This window comes from Oncorhynchus mykiss, chromosome 3 (assembly GCF_013265735.2).
Source record: "Oncorhynchus mykiss isolate Arlee chromosome 3, USDA_OmykA_1.1, whole genome shotgun sequence".
Taxonomy (NCBI): Eukaryota; Metazoa; Chordata; class Actinopteri; order Salmoniformes; family Salmonidae; genus Oncorhynchus; species Oncorhynchus mykiss.
This window is the reverse complement of record NC_048567.1, coordinates 80,134,450-80,150,818: the sequence shown is the minus strand read 5'-3', so window position 1 is coordinate 80,150,818 and position 16,369 is coordinate 80,134,450. Positions and strand designations below refer to the sequence as shown.

Sequence of the window (16,369 nt, the reverse complement as noted above, 5' to 3'; positions counted from 1 at the left end):
GGCTCAGAGATTAACTGCTAGGCTACCTGCCTCCTCACATCCAAACTTATACAGTTGAAGTCGGACATTTACATACACTTAGGTTGGAGTCATTAAAACTTGTTTTTCAACCACTCCACAAATGTCTTGTTAACAAACTATAGTTCCGGCAAGTCGGTTAGGACATCTACTTTGTGCATGACACAAGTCATTTTTCCAACAGTTGTTTACAGACAGATTATTTCACTTATAATTCACTGTATCACCATTCCAGTGGGTCAGAAGTTTACATACACTAAGTTGACTGTGCCTTTAAACAGCTTGGAAAATTACAGAAAATGATGTCATGGCTTTAGAAGCTTCTGATAGGCTAATTCACATAATTTGAGTAAATTGGAGGTGTACCTGTGGATGTATAAGGCCTTCCTTCAAACTCAGTGCTTCTTTGCTTGAGCTCATGGGAAAATTTAAAGAAATCAGCCAAGACCTCAGAAATAGTATTGTAGAGCTCCACAAGTCTGGTTCATCCTTGAGCAATTTACAAACGTCTGAAGGTACCACGTTCATCTGTACAAACAATAGTACGCAAGTGTAAACACCATGGGACCACGCAGCCGTCATACCGCTCAGGAAGGAGACGTGTTCTGTCTCCTAGAGATGAACGTACTTTAGTGCAAAAAGAGCAAATCAATCTCTGAACAGCAGTAAAGGTCCTTGTGAAGATGCTGGAGGAAACAGGTACAAAAGTATCTATATCCACAGTAAAACGAGTCCTACACCGACATAACCTGAAAGGCCGGTCAGCCAGGAAGAAGCCACTGCTCCAAAACCGCCATAAAAAAAGCTAAACTACGGTTTGCAACTGCACATGGGGACAAAGATCGTACTTTTTTGACCCTCTGGTCTGATGAAACAAAAATAAAGCTGTTTGGCCATAATGACCATCGTTGTGTTTGGAGGAAAAAGGGGGAGCCTTGCAAGCCGAAGAACACCATCCCAACCGCGAAGCACAAGGGTGGCAGCATCATGTTGTGGGGGTGCTTTGCTGCAGGAGGGACTTCTGCACTTCACAAAATAGATGGCATCATGAGGAAGGAACATTATGTGGATATATTGAAGCAACATCTCAAGATATCAGTCAGAAAGTTATAGCTTGGTCGCAAATGGGTCTTCCAAATGGACAATGACTCCAAGCACACTTCCAAAGTTGTGGCAAAATGGCTTAAGGACAACAAAGTCAAGGTATTGGAGTGGCCATCACAAAGCCCTGACCTCAATCCTATAGGAGATTTGTGGGCAGAACTGAAATAGTGTGTGTGAGCAAGGAGGCCTACAAACCTGACTCAGTTACACCAGCTCTGTCAGGAGGAATAGGCCAAAATTCACCCAACACATTGTGGGAAGCTTGTAGAAGGCTACCCGAAACGTTTGACCCAAGTTAAACAATTTAAAGGCAATGCTACCAAATACTAATTGAGCGTATGTAAACTTCTCACCCACTGGGAATGTGATGAAATAAATGAAAGCTGAAATAAATCATTCTTTCTTCAATTATTTTGCCATTTCACATCCTTAAAATAAAGTGGTGATCCTAACTGACCTAAGACAGGGAATTATTATTATTAATTATGAAAAACTGATTTTATATGTATTTGGCTAAGGTCTACTTCAACTTCCGACTTCAACTGTACAGTACATGCTGAATATACGAACATGCACCACATGCAGTACAACTTTCTCAACTATCTCTTTCATCCCCAAACTCTATTGTAAATCCCTCCCTCTCTTTCCCCCACTTCCTCCCTCTCTTTCTCCCACTTCCTCCCTCTCTTTCCCCCACTTCCTCCCTCTCTTTCTCCCACTTCCTCCCTCTCTTTCCCCCACTTCCTCCCTCTCTTTCCCCCACTTCCTCCCTCTCTTTCTCCCACTTCCTCCCTCTCTTTCCCCCACTTCCTCCCTCTCTTTCTCCCACTTCCTCCCTCTCTTTCTCCCACTTCCTCCCTCTCTTTCTCCCACTTCCTTCCTCTCTTTCTCCCACTTCCTCCCTCTCTTTCACCCACTTCCTCCCTCTCTTTCTCCCATTTCCTCCCTGTCTTTCTCCCATTTCCTCCCTCTCTTTCTCCCACTTCGGAGGAAATTTATTTGCAAGTTATTATATACAGTACACCTCTCCTCTCCCCTACAACTCCTTAGTGTAGACACACACCAGGCACGGGAGAGGAGAGGTGTAGACACACACCAGGCACGGGAGAGGAGAGGTGTAGACACACACCAGGCACCGGAGAGGAGAGGTGTAGACACACACCAGGCACAGGAGAGGAGAGGTGTAGACACACACCAGGCACGGGAGAGGAGAGGTGTAGACACACACCAGGCACGGGAGAGGATAGGTGTTGACACACACCAGGCACGGGAGAGGAGAGGTGTAGACACACACCAGGCACGGGAGACGAGGGGTGTAGACACACACCAGGCACGGGAGAGGAGAGGTGTAGACACACACCAGGCACGGGAGAGGAGAGGTGTAGACACACACCAGGCACGGGAGAGGAGAGAAATGTGCCTATTTGAAAGCTAGAAAACTTGCAACGTGTACTGACTGTCTGAGTTCTGTACCTCTCCTTCAGGGAGCCCTAGTGTACTGACTGCCTGTGTTCTGTACCTCTCCTTCAGGGAGCTCTGGTGTACTGACTGTCTGTGTTCTGTACCTCTCCTTCAGGGAGCTCTGGTGTACTGACTGTCTGTGTTCTGTACCTCTCCTTCAGGGAGCTCTGGTGGACTGACTGTCTGTGTTCTGTACCTCTCCTTCAGGGAGCTCTGGTGTACTGACTGTCTGTGTTCTGTACCTCTCCTTCAGGGAGCCCTAGTGTACTGACTGTCTGTGTTCTGTACCTCTCCTTCAGGGAGCTCTGGTCACAGCATGTGCAGATGACACACTGCACCTGTGGAACCTTCGCCAGAGACGCCCAGCCATCCTGCACTCGCTCAAATTCAACAGGGAGAGGTATGAACTTCAGTAACACACACACACACACACACATACACACACACACACACACACACACACACACACACACACACACACACACACACACACACACACACACACACACACACACATAGGACCTTGCATAAATGCAGGAATATTTTCTGTTTGACATCTCAAGGCTCAATGAGATGGATTAGACTTCAAGGCAAGTGTATGAAACATTATACATTATAGTTAGACAGCATACCTGTCTAAAGGTTCCCTGTCTACCTGTCTCAAGGTTCACCGTCTGTCTACCTGTCTCGAGGTTCCCCGTCTACCTGTCTCGAGGTTCACTATTCATTCATATGTTAGAGTCAGACTAGTATCTTCTGCTTTAATATTTTAGTATTTTTTCTCCAACTTTGCTCTGATGTTTTCTTGGTGTCTGCATCAATGTACTGAAGAAAGAGATTAGAAAGAAAAAGGAGGGTCCGTTAAGGTCAAAATATATGTATTTATTTACTAGGCAAGTCAATTAAGAACAAATTCTTATTTACAATGACGGCCTAGGAACAGTGGGTTAACTGCCTTGTTCAGTGGCAGAACGACAGATGTGTACCTTGTCAGCTCAGGGATTCTATTCAACAACATTTTGGTTACTGGCCCAATGCTCTATCCACTAGGCTACCTGCTGCCCCATAACCTGGTCTGATATCTCCCATCACCAACATGGATGAGTTGATTCTATCCCAGAGGCAGAACAGAACGTAGCCAGCCTGGTCTGATATCTCCCATCACCAACATGGATGAGTTGATTCTATCCCAGAGGCAGAACAGAACGTAGCCAGCCTGGTCTGATATCTCCCATCACCAACATGGATGAGTTGATTCTATCCCAGAGGCAGAACATGTATTGGCTGGGTCATATGTAGTAGGTTGTATTGAGGGGTAACATGTAGTAGGTTGTATTGGCTTGGTAATATGTAGTAGGTTGTATTGGCTCGTTCATCTGTACTGCCCTACCAAGCAAAAAAGCAGTATCTGCTAATAGCGTGGAACTGAGAAACATAAAATGTTTTGTTTACCTTGGTTTCACAGTAACTTTATAAAGTTACTGATAACATGACCCCCCATTTTCTCCAAAACACAATAAAACAGAGGCAGAATACTTGTCCATATGATTAAGCATGTGTTTAATGTAGCAAAAATGACTCATTTTCTACCAAATTATTAGTTACTGCCTTTTCTGCTTGGTAGGGCAGAATAAATCTGTCTCGTTCAGGGCAGACAAGGTCAAGCAGATACTGTCTGAATGGCTAAGCCACAGCATTTTGAAAGATGAGGAATTTGTTGATGTTTGCGACATTCAGCATTGTGGTGGTGAGTGTTTTTTTTATTGAGTCTTTATTGAGGCAAAGTTAGAGAAGTTTGAGCTATCTCTTTTACTGGCCCCTTTCACTTTGATTTACTCTTAGTTGTCCTTTGGGGGCAAGCTTCAGGCTCTATGAAAGAGGGGGGGAAAATGAATTATACATTGTTTGTTTGTGCTTGAAGAAGAGAGAGGGAAAGATAGATACTTTGAAAGGATATTTTTTTGTGTGTTGTGGTCTTCTTGTTTGAACTGTTAAAAAAAGAGAGAAACAGCGAAGAATCTTTGGGAAGATATTGTGAAGGTCTTTCTAATATCCTAAAAGCCTGATAAACAAACCTTGCTGTTGGAAACGCTGGTTGATAAATTATTTCAACGCGGCTACTAGCAGTTTTTCCATTTATTTTAAACTTTTGACTCATTATCATTTCATTGGTGAAGAAAAAATGGCTGCTTTGTCAAAGGAAATAGGATAACTTTATCCTAGAAGGAAAAAGTCAAGGGGTCTGAATACTTTCCAAGTGTGATTCATAAACATTGATGGACAAATAGTGATGGCATCATACTGATGCTTGTTAATTAGCCCCTACTCTACAGCATGCTCTCTCTCGTAGAGGAGGAGAGCGGGAAGTCGGCTGTTTAATGGTCAGTCATAAAATACACTGCCTCTATTCTCTGTAGTGTTCCAGATCGAAATGTAAACTGTGGAACACAGAGTGACTCTTGGACATCAAACGTTTGAATAATTAAACAATATTTATATTTTTGAGAATGTGGGAGAGGTCCGTGGACACTTAAGGGACAGTCATGACGAGTGTGTTTCATTTGGTGATCTCATGAAGGACAGGAAACAAACATAAGTACATTTCCCATCTGTCAGGTTTACATCTAAATGTTGCGAAACGTATATGATTGAACATTAAACTCTTTTTTGGAAAGATGTAATGTGATGTTAACCTTCTAAATGAAAGTATTGATTTGCATATAAAGTTGAACTAGTCAATGGCCACGCCCCCGTGAGGCCAGACATAACATCAGGCATCATGGAACAGCCCTTTCTTCCACAGAGTATAAAACACACTTCCTGCAAAATGTACATCAAGTCAGAGAACGCCTGGACGGAGTCCCCATGTCGGAATATCTGCATTTCTATAGGCCCAGGAGACCAGACAGCGTGTAGTTTGGGCTAAACGGCTGGAAGTGCTTCAACTCTGAGACTATCAAATCACTACAGAAAAAGAGCAAATCCTAGACATATAGTTACTAGTCTGCAGCTGGGAATTACTTAAGTCTTTTACGAGAATACTGACAACTGCGGAAGCATCTATTCTATGCAACTACCATCTGTAGGCCTGACGCTTCCATGACAACAGACACTATCCAGAGCCGTTGAGAAAGCTACAACCACAAAGGACATTGTGACTTCTGGGGAAGTTAACCAGAGACTCTCTGATGAACTGAACTCTCCAGCAGACGGACCGGCGATTCCAACAGAGAAGACATTGTGACTTCTGGGGAAGTTAACCAGAGACTCTCTGATGAACTGAACTCTCCAGCAGACGGACCGGCGATTCCAACATAGAAGACATTGTGACTTCTGGGGAAGTTAACCAGAGACTCTCTGATGAACTGAACTCTCCAGCAGACGGACCGGCGATTCCAACAGAGAAGACATTGTGACTTCTGGGGAAGTTAACCAGAGACTCTCTGATGAACTGAACTCTCCAGCAGACGGACCGGCGATTCCAACAGAGAAGACATTGTGACTTCTGGGGAAGTTAACCAGAGACTCTCTGATGAACTGAACTCTCCAGCAGACGGACCGGGGATTCCAACAGAGAAGACATTGTGACTTCTGGGGAAGTTAACCAGAGACTCTCTGATGAACTGAACTCTCCAGCAGACGGACCGGCGATTCCAACAGAGAAGACATTGTGACTTCTGGGGAAGTTAACCAAAGACTCTCTGATGAACTGAACTCTCCAGCAGACGGACCGGCGATTCCAACGGAGGAGACAACAACGTCATACGGCACTAAATATATACATTGCAATTGTTCTCGAATGAGCGGCCGTTCATGTGCAAACGATTAGCATTTAAATGAATATAATTATCAACTATCCATATATCCATTTTGTCTTTCCCGCTCTTTCTCAGTCCCCACCCCTTTCCATTGTCTACCAATCCGTCATATCGGCTTTGTCCGCTAGGGACTTTTTGTTTTTATCATGTAGTAACCCAATTTTCTACTGTTTGTTTGTTATGTATTTCTGTGATTATTTAGTTAGTTAGTAAATCAATAATTAAGCCAATTAGTAAATCACTGATTCATCATTTAGGCTAGGGTTCGTGCAGATATCCAAAGGTTTGCGATGTTCAGTAATAAGAACTGATGAGGTAATAATAATAATTCATTAATAAGCGACTGTGTTGATAAGATATGAAAATATCTAAAGAGTCGATTCTGTAAATAGAGACTCTATAAACATTTTTCCGTGGTGCCCCGACTTCCTAGTTAATTAAAGTTTACATGATTAGTTTAATCACGTAATAATAATTTCACACAGACAATTGATTCGATAAAATAACAGTCTTCACATTTAATGATAGTCCAGACACGATAGTGAAGCTTTTTCCTGATCTATGTTGAAATTAATCAAAGTGAAGTTTTCTCCCTCCTCTAAAAAGTAGAAATGTATTAAAGTTAAGCTTTCTTTCCATGAGTTGTATGTTTCATGCGTTTCCAAACAGTTTTTATATGCAGGTAGATTATTTTATTATTTCAAGTTTAAGGTAAACCATCTCCATTCCCAACGATAGTGGATGTCAGTTTTCATTTAATAAGTCAAGTTGAAGGTGGGACATAAAATGTTTAAAAAACAAAATGTTCATATAAAAAGGTTAGCTGTTGATCAGGCACAGTTTCACAAGACTTATGGCTGTGTATAAACTGCAGTGAGTCACAGCTGACAGGGAAATACCCTTCAGGAAGGCAGGGACTTGAACCTAGTCAATTTTCAACGTGCGGTTTAGAGGTACGAGTAAGGTGGCTTCTTAAACGGCCGCTAAAAATCTATATTGAATCTCTTTTCTGCTGTGGCAGAGAAAAGATCAATTTGTCATGGTGTCCCTTACAAAATAACAACAATAACAAATCAAGTGAAACATTTTAAATTACAAGTCTTTAAATAATAATTCATGTGAAATGTTTACGAGTCTGATAGGTGGTGTAGTGTGATAGTGTGATGCTTCACACGTGAAAAAAAAATCTCTGCATTATTTACTTTTTCTCACCACATTTCTTTTTAACACTTCCAGCTACATCTGGTCTCCCATCCAGGGCCCGACCAGGACCAACCCTGCTTAGCTTCAGAAGTAAACCAGCAGTGGAATGCAACTACATTGCTGGAATGAATGTGCTGAAACTTTGCAACTGGAAAAAAGGCAGCGAAAGCAAATGCCAGTGTAACATAATAATTATTTCCTCGCTGTCAATACTTTTGGGTTTATGTTTTGCTTTCAATATCATCACTTTCCTTTGTAATAAGGAACTTTGTGGAGCGGGTCGACAGCTTCAAGTTCTATGGCGTCCACATCACTAAGGACATCACTAACATGGTCCATCGAGAGCATCTTGAATGACTGCATCACTGCTTGGTATGTTAATTGCACCACCCCTGACGGAAAATCACTGCAGACAGCCCAGTACATCACCGGGGCCGAGCTTCCTGCCATCCGGGACCTCTATGTCAGGCGGTGGTGAGGACAGCCCAGTACATCACTGGGGCCGAGCTTCCTGCCATCCGGGAACTCTATGTCAGGCGGTGGTGAGGACAGCCCAGTGCATCACTGGGGCCGAGCTTCCTGCCATCCGGGACCTCTATGTCAGGCGGTAGTGAGGACAGCCCAGTACATCACTGGGGCCGAGCTTCCTGCCATCCGGGACCTCTATGTCAGGCGGTGGTGAGGACAGCCCAGTACATCACTGGGGCCGAGCTTCCTGCCATCCGGGACCTCTATGTCAGGCGGTGGTGAGGACAGCCCAGTGCATCACTGGGGCCGAGCTTCCTGCCATCCGGGACCTCTATGTCAGGCGGTGGTGAGGACAGCCCAGTGCATCACTGGGGCCGAGCTTCCTGCCATCCGGGACCTCTATGTCAGGCGGTGATGAGGACAACCCAGTACATCACTGGGGCCGAGCTTCCTGCCATCCGGGACCTCTATGTCAGGCGATGTCAGAGGAAGGCCGAAGAATTGCCAAAGACTGCAGTTACCCAAGACACAGACTGCTCACTCTGCCACCATCCGGAATATGGTTCCAGAGCATCGGCTCTCAGACCAACATGCTCTGAGACAGCTTCTACCCCCAAGCTTTAAAAGTTAAGATCAAATTCTTATTTACAATGACAGCCTACTGGTGAACAGTGGGTTAACAGCGTTGTTCAGGGGCAGAACGACAGATTTTTACCTTGTCAGCTCGGGGATTCAATCCAGCAACTTTTCGGTTATTGGCCCAACACTCTAACCACTAGTCTACCTGCCGCTATAAGAATGCTAAATAGCCAGACTGCTAAATAGTCAATTTATGATACCTGAACTATCTGCACCGACCTTACGCACATTCACTTTATATACACACCATATACACACTCACTAGACTATATCTACACACCATATCATATACACACTCACTAGACTATATCTACACACTCACTAGACTATATCTACACTCTCACTAGACTATATATACACACTCACTAGACTATATATACACACTATATACACACTCACTAGACTATATCTACACACCATATACACACTCACTAGACTATATCTACACACTCACTAGACTATATCTACACTCTCACTAGACTATATATACACACTCACTAGACTATATATACACACTATATACACACTCACTAGACTATATCTACACACTCACTAGACTATATCTACACACCATATACACACTCACTAGACTATATCTACACACCATATACACACTCACTATACTATATCTACACACCATATACACACTCAGTAGACTATATATACACACTAACTAGACTATATAGACACACTATATACACACTAACTAGACTATATATACACACTATATATACACTCACTAGACTATATATACACGCCATATACACACTCACTAGACTATATATACACACTATATACACACATTTACTAGACTATATATACACACTCACTAGACTATATCTACACACTCACTAGACTATATATACACACTATATACACACTCACTAGACTATATATACACACTCACTAGACTATATCTACACACCATATACACACTAACTAGACTATATATACACAATATATACACACTCAGTAGACTATATATACACACTATATACAGTGGGGCAAAAAATGATTTAGTCAGCCACCAATTGTGCAAGTTCTCCCACTTAAAATGATGAGAGAGGCCTGTATGTATTTATATATGAATGGTGCATGTTGAAGCAAACTAATGGGAGGCCAGGGACAGTGGGGCAAAAAAGTATTTAGTCAGCCACCAATTATGCAAGTTCTCCCACTTAAAAAGATGAGAGACCCCTGTAATTTTCATCATAGCTACATTTCAACTATGACAGACAAAATGAGAAAAAAAATCCAGAAAATCACATTGTAGGATTTTTTATGAATTTATTTTCAAATTATGGTGGAAAAAAAGTATTTGGTCAATAACAAAAGTTTATCTCAATACTTTGTTACATACCCTTTGTTGGCAATGACAGAGGTCAAATGTTTTCTGTAAGTCTTCACAAGGTTTTCACACACTGTTGCTGGTATTTTGGCCCATTCCTCCATGCAGATCTCCTCTAGAGCAGTGATGTTTTGGGGCTGTTGCTGGGCAACACGGACTTTCAACTCCCTTTCTATGGAGTTGAGATCTGGAGACTGGCTAGGCCACTCCAGGACCTTGAAATGCTTCTTACAAAGCCACTCCTTCGTTGCCCGGGCGGTGTGTTTGGGATCATTGTCATGCTGAAAGACCCAGCCACGTTTCATCTTCAATGCCCTTGCTGATGGAAGGAGGTTTTCACTCAAAATCTCACGATGCATGGCCACATTCATTCTTTCCATTACACGGATCAGTCGTCCTGGTCCCTTTGCAGAAAAACAGCCCCAAAGCATGATGTTTCCACCCCAATGCTTCACAGTAGGTATGGTGTTCTTTGGATGCAACTCAGCAATCTTTGTCCTCCAAACACGACGAGTTGAGTTTTTACCAAAAAGTTATATTTTGGTTTCATCTGACCATATGGCATTCTCCCAATCTTCTTCTGGATCATCCAAATGCTCTCTAGCAAACTTCAGACGGGCCTGGACATGTACTGGCTTAAGCAGGGGGACACGTCTGGCACTGCAGGATTTGAGTCCCTGACGGCGGAGTGTGTTACTGATGGTAGGCTTTGTTACTTTGGTCCCAGCTCTCTGCAGGTCATTCACTAGGTCCCCCGTGTGGTTCTGGGATTTTTGCTCAACGTTCTTGTGATCATTTTGACCCCACGGGGTGAGATCTTGCGTGGAGCCCCAGATCGAGGGAGATTATCAGTGGTCTTGTAGGTCTTCTATTTCCTAATAATTGCTCCCACGGTTGATTTCTTCAAACCAAGCTGCTTACCTATTGCAGATTCAGTCTTGCCAGCCTGATGCAGGTCTACAATTGTGTTTCTGGTGTCCTTTGACAGCTCTTTGGTCTTGGCCATAGTGGAGTTTGGAGTGTGACTGTATGAGGTTGTGGACATGTGTATTTTATACTGATAACAAGTCCAAACAGGTGCCATTAATACAGGTAACGAGTGGTGGACAGAGGAGCCTCTTAAAGAAGAAGTTACAGGTCTGTGAGAGCCAGAAATCTTGCTTGTTTGTAGGTGACCAAATACTTATTTTCCACAATAATTCATTAAAAATCCTACAATGTGATTTTCTGGATTTTTTTTTTCTCACTTTGTCTGTCATAGTTGAAGTGTACCTATGATGAAAATTACAGGCCTCTCTCATATTCTTAAGTGGGAGAACTTGCACAATTGGTGGCTGACTAAATACTTTTTTGCCCCACTGTATATAAAACTATAAGCTATGAAAAAAAATATTGAAATGTATTTAAACCCTCATTTTTTGGCACTAAACGATCTCCATTTATACATCCATAAAAAAATGTAACTGGTACGATGGACCTTCAGACCTTCTTGTGAGGCTAGTGGGTAGCCAAGAGCAAAACAACCGACACGTGTTCATCTCACCTTTCTGCAGAGTCATATTAGCGTGTTTCCCAATCTGTTCAGAACGTCTGTACCGACTTCAGAAGAGTCGTAGGGGGAGTGGGGGAGTCGTAGAGCAAAATGGAGAACACTGTCATGTTTGTGAGAGCCCAAATCGTTTGGATGCTGCAGACGATATAGTGAGAAGATTGATTTTTAGAGATATTCTCATGGTTTTAACAGACATTGTTCTAGCTCTGCTACCTTTCACTGAAGATGCGGAAGATGCAACATTAGCAGATGCTGTGGGTTGAGATGCAAAAAAAAACATATCTTTAGTTTAAACTGACGGATTTTGTTTGGGATTTTGTTTATTATGTTAATTAGATTTCCACGTTGCCGCGGAAAGAGACTCTAGCGTGTTAAAACAGTTGCAGAGTTTAATGGCTGTGATAGGAGAAACCTGAGGATGGATCAACAACATTGTAGAGTGCATCCGGATATTATTTTAGACCCCTTGAATTTTTCCACATTTTGTTATGTTACTGCCTTATTTTAAAATTGATTAAATTGTTTTGTTTCTCGCCTCATCAATCTACATACAATACCCCATAATGACATCACAATACCCCATAATGACATCACAATACCCCATAATGACAAAGTAAAAACAGGTTTGGGCAAAACGGAATTTTCACTTTACATAAGTATTCAGACCCTTTACTCAGTACTTTGCTGAAGCAACTTTGACAGCGATTACAGCCTCAAGTCTTCTTGAGTATGACGCTACAACATTGGAACACCTGTATTTTGGGAGTTTCTCCCATTCTTCTCTACAGATCCTCTCAAGGTCTCTCCAGAGATGTTCGATTGGGTTCAAGTCCGGGCTCTGGCCGGGTCACTCAAGGACATTCAGAGGCTTGTTCCAAAGCCAGTCCTGCATTGTGAGCTCTGGTTTATTGTCCTGCTGGAAGGAGAACCTTCACGGCAGTCTGAGATCCTGAGCACTCTGAAGCAGGTTTTCATTAAGGATCGCTCTGTACTTTGCTCCGTTCATTCTCCCCTCAATCCTGATTTGTCTCCTGGTCCCTGTCGCTGAAAAAAAAAACACAGCATGATGCTGCCACCACCATGCTTCTCCTTGGGGATGGTGACAGGTCTCCAGATGTGACACTTGGCATTCAGGCCAAAGAGTTCAATCTTGGTTTCATCAGACCAGAGAATCTTGTTTCTCATGGCCTGACAGTCTTTATGTGCCTTTTGGCCAGTGTTGTAAAAATACTTTGAAGCACTACTTTTTGTGGTATCTGTACTTTTACTATTTATATTTTTGAAAACTTTTATTTTTACTCCACTACATTCCTAAAGAAAAGAATGTACCTTCTACTCCATACATTTTACCTAGCACCCAAAAGTACTCTTTACATTTTGAATTCTTAGCAGGACAGGAAAATAGTCTAATTCACACCCTTAAAGAGAAACTCCCTGTTCATCCCTACTGCCTCTCATCTGGAGGACCTACTAAACACAAACTGTTTGTTTGTAAATTATGTCTGAGTTTTAGAATGTGCCCCTGGCTATCCGTAAATACAAATTAAAAAAATTATTGTGCCTTTTGGTTCTCTTCATATAAGGAATTGTTAATTATTTTTACTCTTACTTTTGATACTTAAGTATATTTGAGCAATTACAAGTATATTTTTACTCAAGTAAAATTTTACTGGGTACTTTTTCCACCACTGCTTTTGGAAAACTCCAAGCGGACTGTAATGTGCTTTTTACTGAGGAGTGGCTTCCGTCTGGCCACTCTACCTTGAAGGCCTGTTTGGTAGAGTGCTGCATTGATGGTAGTCCTTCTGGAAGGTTTTCCCATCTCCATAGATTAACTTTGGAGCTCTGTCAGAGTCACCTCCCTGACCAAAGCCCTTCTCCCCGATTGTCAGTTTGGCCGGGCGGCCAGCTCTAGGAGTCTTGGTGGTTCCAAAATTCTTCCATTGAAGAATTATGGAGGCCACCGTGTTCTTTCTTTGGGACTTTAAATGTTGCAAAAGTGTGTTGGTACCCTTCCCCAAATCTTTGCCTCAAAACAATCTGTTTCGAAGCTCTACTGACAATTCCTTCTGCCTGTCACAAAGGGAGTACCCCATGGCTCGATCCTAGGTCCCACGCTCTTCTCAATTTATATCAACAACATAGCTCAGGCATTAGGAAGCTCTCTCTTCCATTTATATGCAGATGATATAGTCTTATACTCAGCTGGCCCCTCTCCGGATTTTGTGTTAAATGCTCTACAATAAAGCTTTCTTTGTCCAACAAGCTTTCTCTGCCCTTAACCTTGTTCTGAACACCTCAAAGACATGTGGTTTGGTAAGAATAATTCCCCTCTCCCCACCGGTGTGATTACTACCTCTGAGGGTTTAGAGCTTGAGGTAGTCACCTTATACAAGAAGTTGGGACTATGGCTAGACGGTGCACTGTCCTTCTCTCATCACATATCAAAGCGGCAGGCTAAAGTTAAATCTAGACGTGGTTTCCTCTATCGTAATCGCTCCTATTTCACCCCAGCTGCCAAACTAACCCTAATTCAGATGACCATCCTACCCATGCTATATTACGGAGACATAATATATAGATCGGCAGGTAAGGGTGCTCTCGAGTGGCTAGATATTCTTTACCATTCTGCCATCAGATTTGCCACCAATGCTCCTTATAGGACACAACACTGCACTCTATACTCCTCTGTAAACAGGGTCATCTCTGTATACCCGTCTCAAGACCCACTGGTTGATGCTTATTTATAAAACCCTTAGGCTTCACTCCCCTCTATCTGAGATATCTACTGCAGCCCTCATCCTTCACATACAACACCCATTCTGCCAGTCACATTCTGTTAATGGTCCCCAAAGCACACACATCCCTGGGTCGCTTGTCTTCTCAGTTTGCTGCAGCTAGCGACTGGAACGAGCTGCAACAAACACTCAAACTGGACAGCTTTATCTCAAACTCTTCATTCAAACACTCTTACTGACAGTTGTGGCTGCTTTGCGTGATGTATTGTTGTCTCTACCTTATTTTCCAATAATGTTTGTACCATGTGTTGTGCTGCTGCCATGTTGTGTTGTTACCATGTTGTTGTCATGTTGTGTTGCTCTCATGCTGTGTTGTCATGTGTTGCTGTCTTGCTATGTTGTTGTCTTAGGTCTTTCTTTACGTAGTGTTGTGTTGTGTCTCTTGTCGTGATGTGTGTTTTGTCCTATATTTTTTATTTCATTTATTTAATATTTTTAATTCCACCCCCGTCCCCATTGGAGACCTTTTGCCTTTGGTAGGCCGTCATTGTAAATAAGAATTTGTTCTTAACTGACTTGACTAGTTAAATAAAGGTTAAATTAAATGAAAAAAATACAGAGACAGTGCCTTTCCAAATCATGTCCAATCAATTGAATTTACCACAGTTGGACCAATCAAGTTGTAGAAACACCTTAATGATGATCAATGGAAACAGGATGCACCTGAACTCAATTTGGAGTTTGTCATTATGGGGTATTGTGATGTCATTATGGGGTATTGCGATGTCATTATGGGGTATTGTGATGTCATTATGGGGTATTGTGATGTCATTATGGGGTATTGTGATGTCATTATGGGGTAGTGTGATGTCATTATTGGGTAGTGTGTGTAGATTGATGAGGAAAATATTTAATACATTTTAGAATAAGTCTAACGTAACAAAATGTGAAAAAAGCGAAGGGGTCTGAATACTTTCTGAATGCACTGTAGGTACAGTACTCCATAATACTAACCTGATTGACAGAGTCAAAAGAGGTTATTTAGTATTACTGCAAGAAATGTGGTAAAACTATTTACTATTTGTCCTGAATACAAAGTGTTATGTTTGGGGCAAATACAAACCAACACATTGCTGAGTAACAAGCATATGCTTTTCAAGCATAATGGTAGCTGCATCATTTAATGGGATATGCTTGTAATCGTTAATATGGATTGGGGAGTTTTTCAGGATAAAAAATAAACAGAATGGTGGTAAGCACAGGCAAACTCCTCGAGAAAAATCTGTATCGGTCTGCTTTCCACCAGACACTGGGATATTAATTCACCTTTCGGCAGGACAATAACCTTAAAACGCAAGGCCAAATCTACACTGGTCAAGTTACGATTTTGACTTAAATCTGCTTGAAAATATAATAGACTTGAAAAAATGGTTGTCCAGCAATGATCAACAACCAATTGGACAGAGCTTGAAGAATTCTGACAAGAATAAATGAGCAAATAGTGTACAATCCAGGTGTGGAAAACCTCTTAGAGACTTACCCAGAAAGCTCTAATCGCTGCCAAAGGTCATTCTAACATGTACTGTATGTTGAATACTGATGGAAATGAGATATTTCCGTATTTATTTTTCTGTAAATTTGCAACAATTTCTAAAAAAACATGTTTTCACTTTGTCATTATGGGGTATTGTATCTAGATGGGAGAGAAAGAAAATAGAAATGTTTGAATTCAGGCTGCAACAACAAAAATGTGGAATATGCGAAGAAGTATGCACATTCAGAAGCCACTGAATATCTCAGAGAACCAGACAGGCCTCAGCCTTTTCACAAGAAATTGCTATTCAAGTATTTTAAACCTGAGGAAATGAATGTCCGTTCTCGGTGGTAAACGACAACCATGTGACGAGGGGTGAATTGAAAAAGATGGAAGAAGGAAATGTGTTTTGTAATAGATTTCCAGTAGCTCCTAGGTGGGAAGTGACATGTGTAATATATTTCCAGTAGCTCCTAGATGGGAGGT

General features: G+C 42.1%; 1 protein-coding gene across 1 annotated transcript in view; it reads left to right on the top strand.

Moving 5' to 3' along the window:
* Positions 1-16,369, top strand: part of LOC110504879 (syntaxin-binding protein 5-like) — a 240,583-nt gene that overhangs the window by 97,649 nt on the left and 126,565 nt on the right. The window contains exon 4 of the mRNA XM_036975302.1: positions 2,883-2,983. Within this exon, the coding sequence (XP_036831197.1) occupies positions 2,883-2,983 (101 nt within the window). The remainder of the gene's footprint in view (positions 1-2,882; positions 2,984-16,369) is intronic.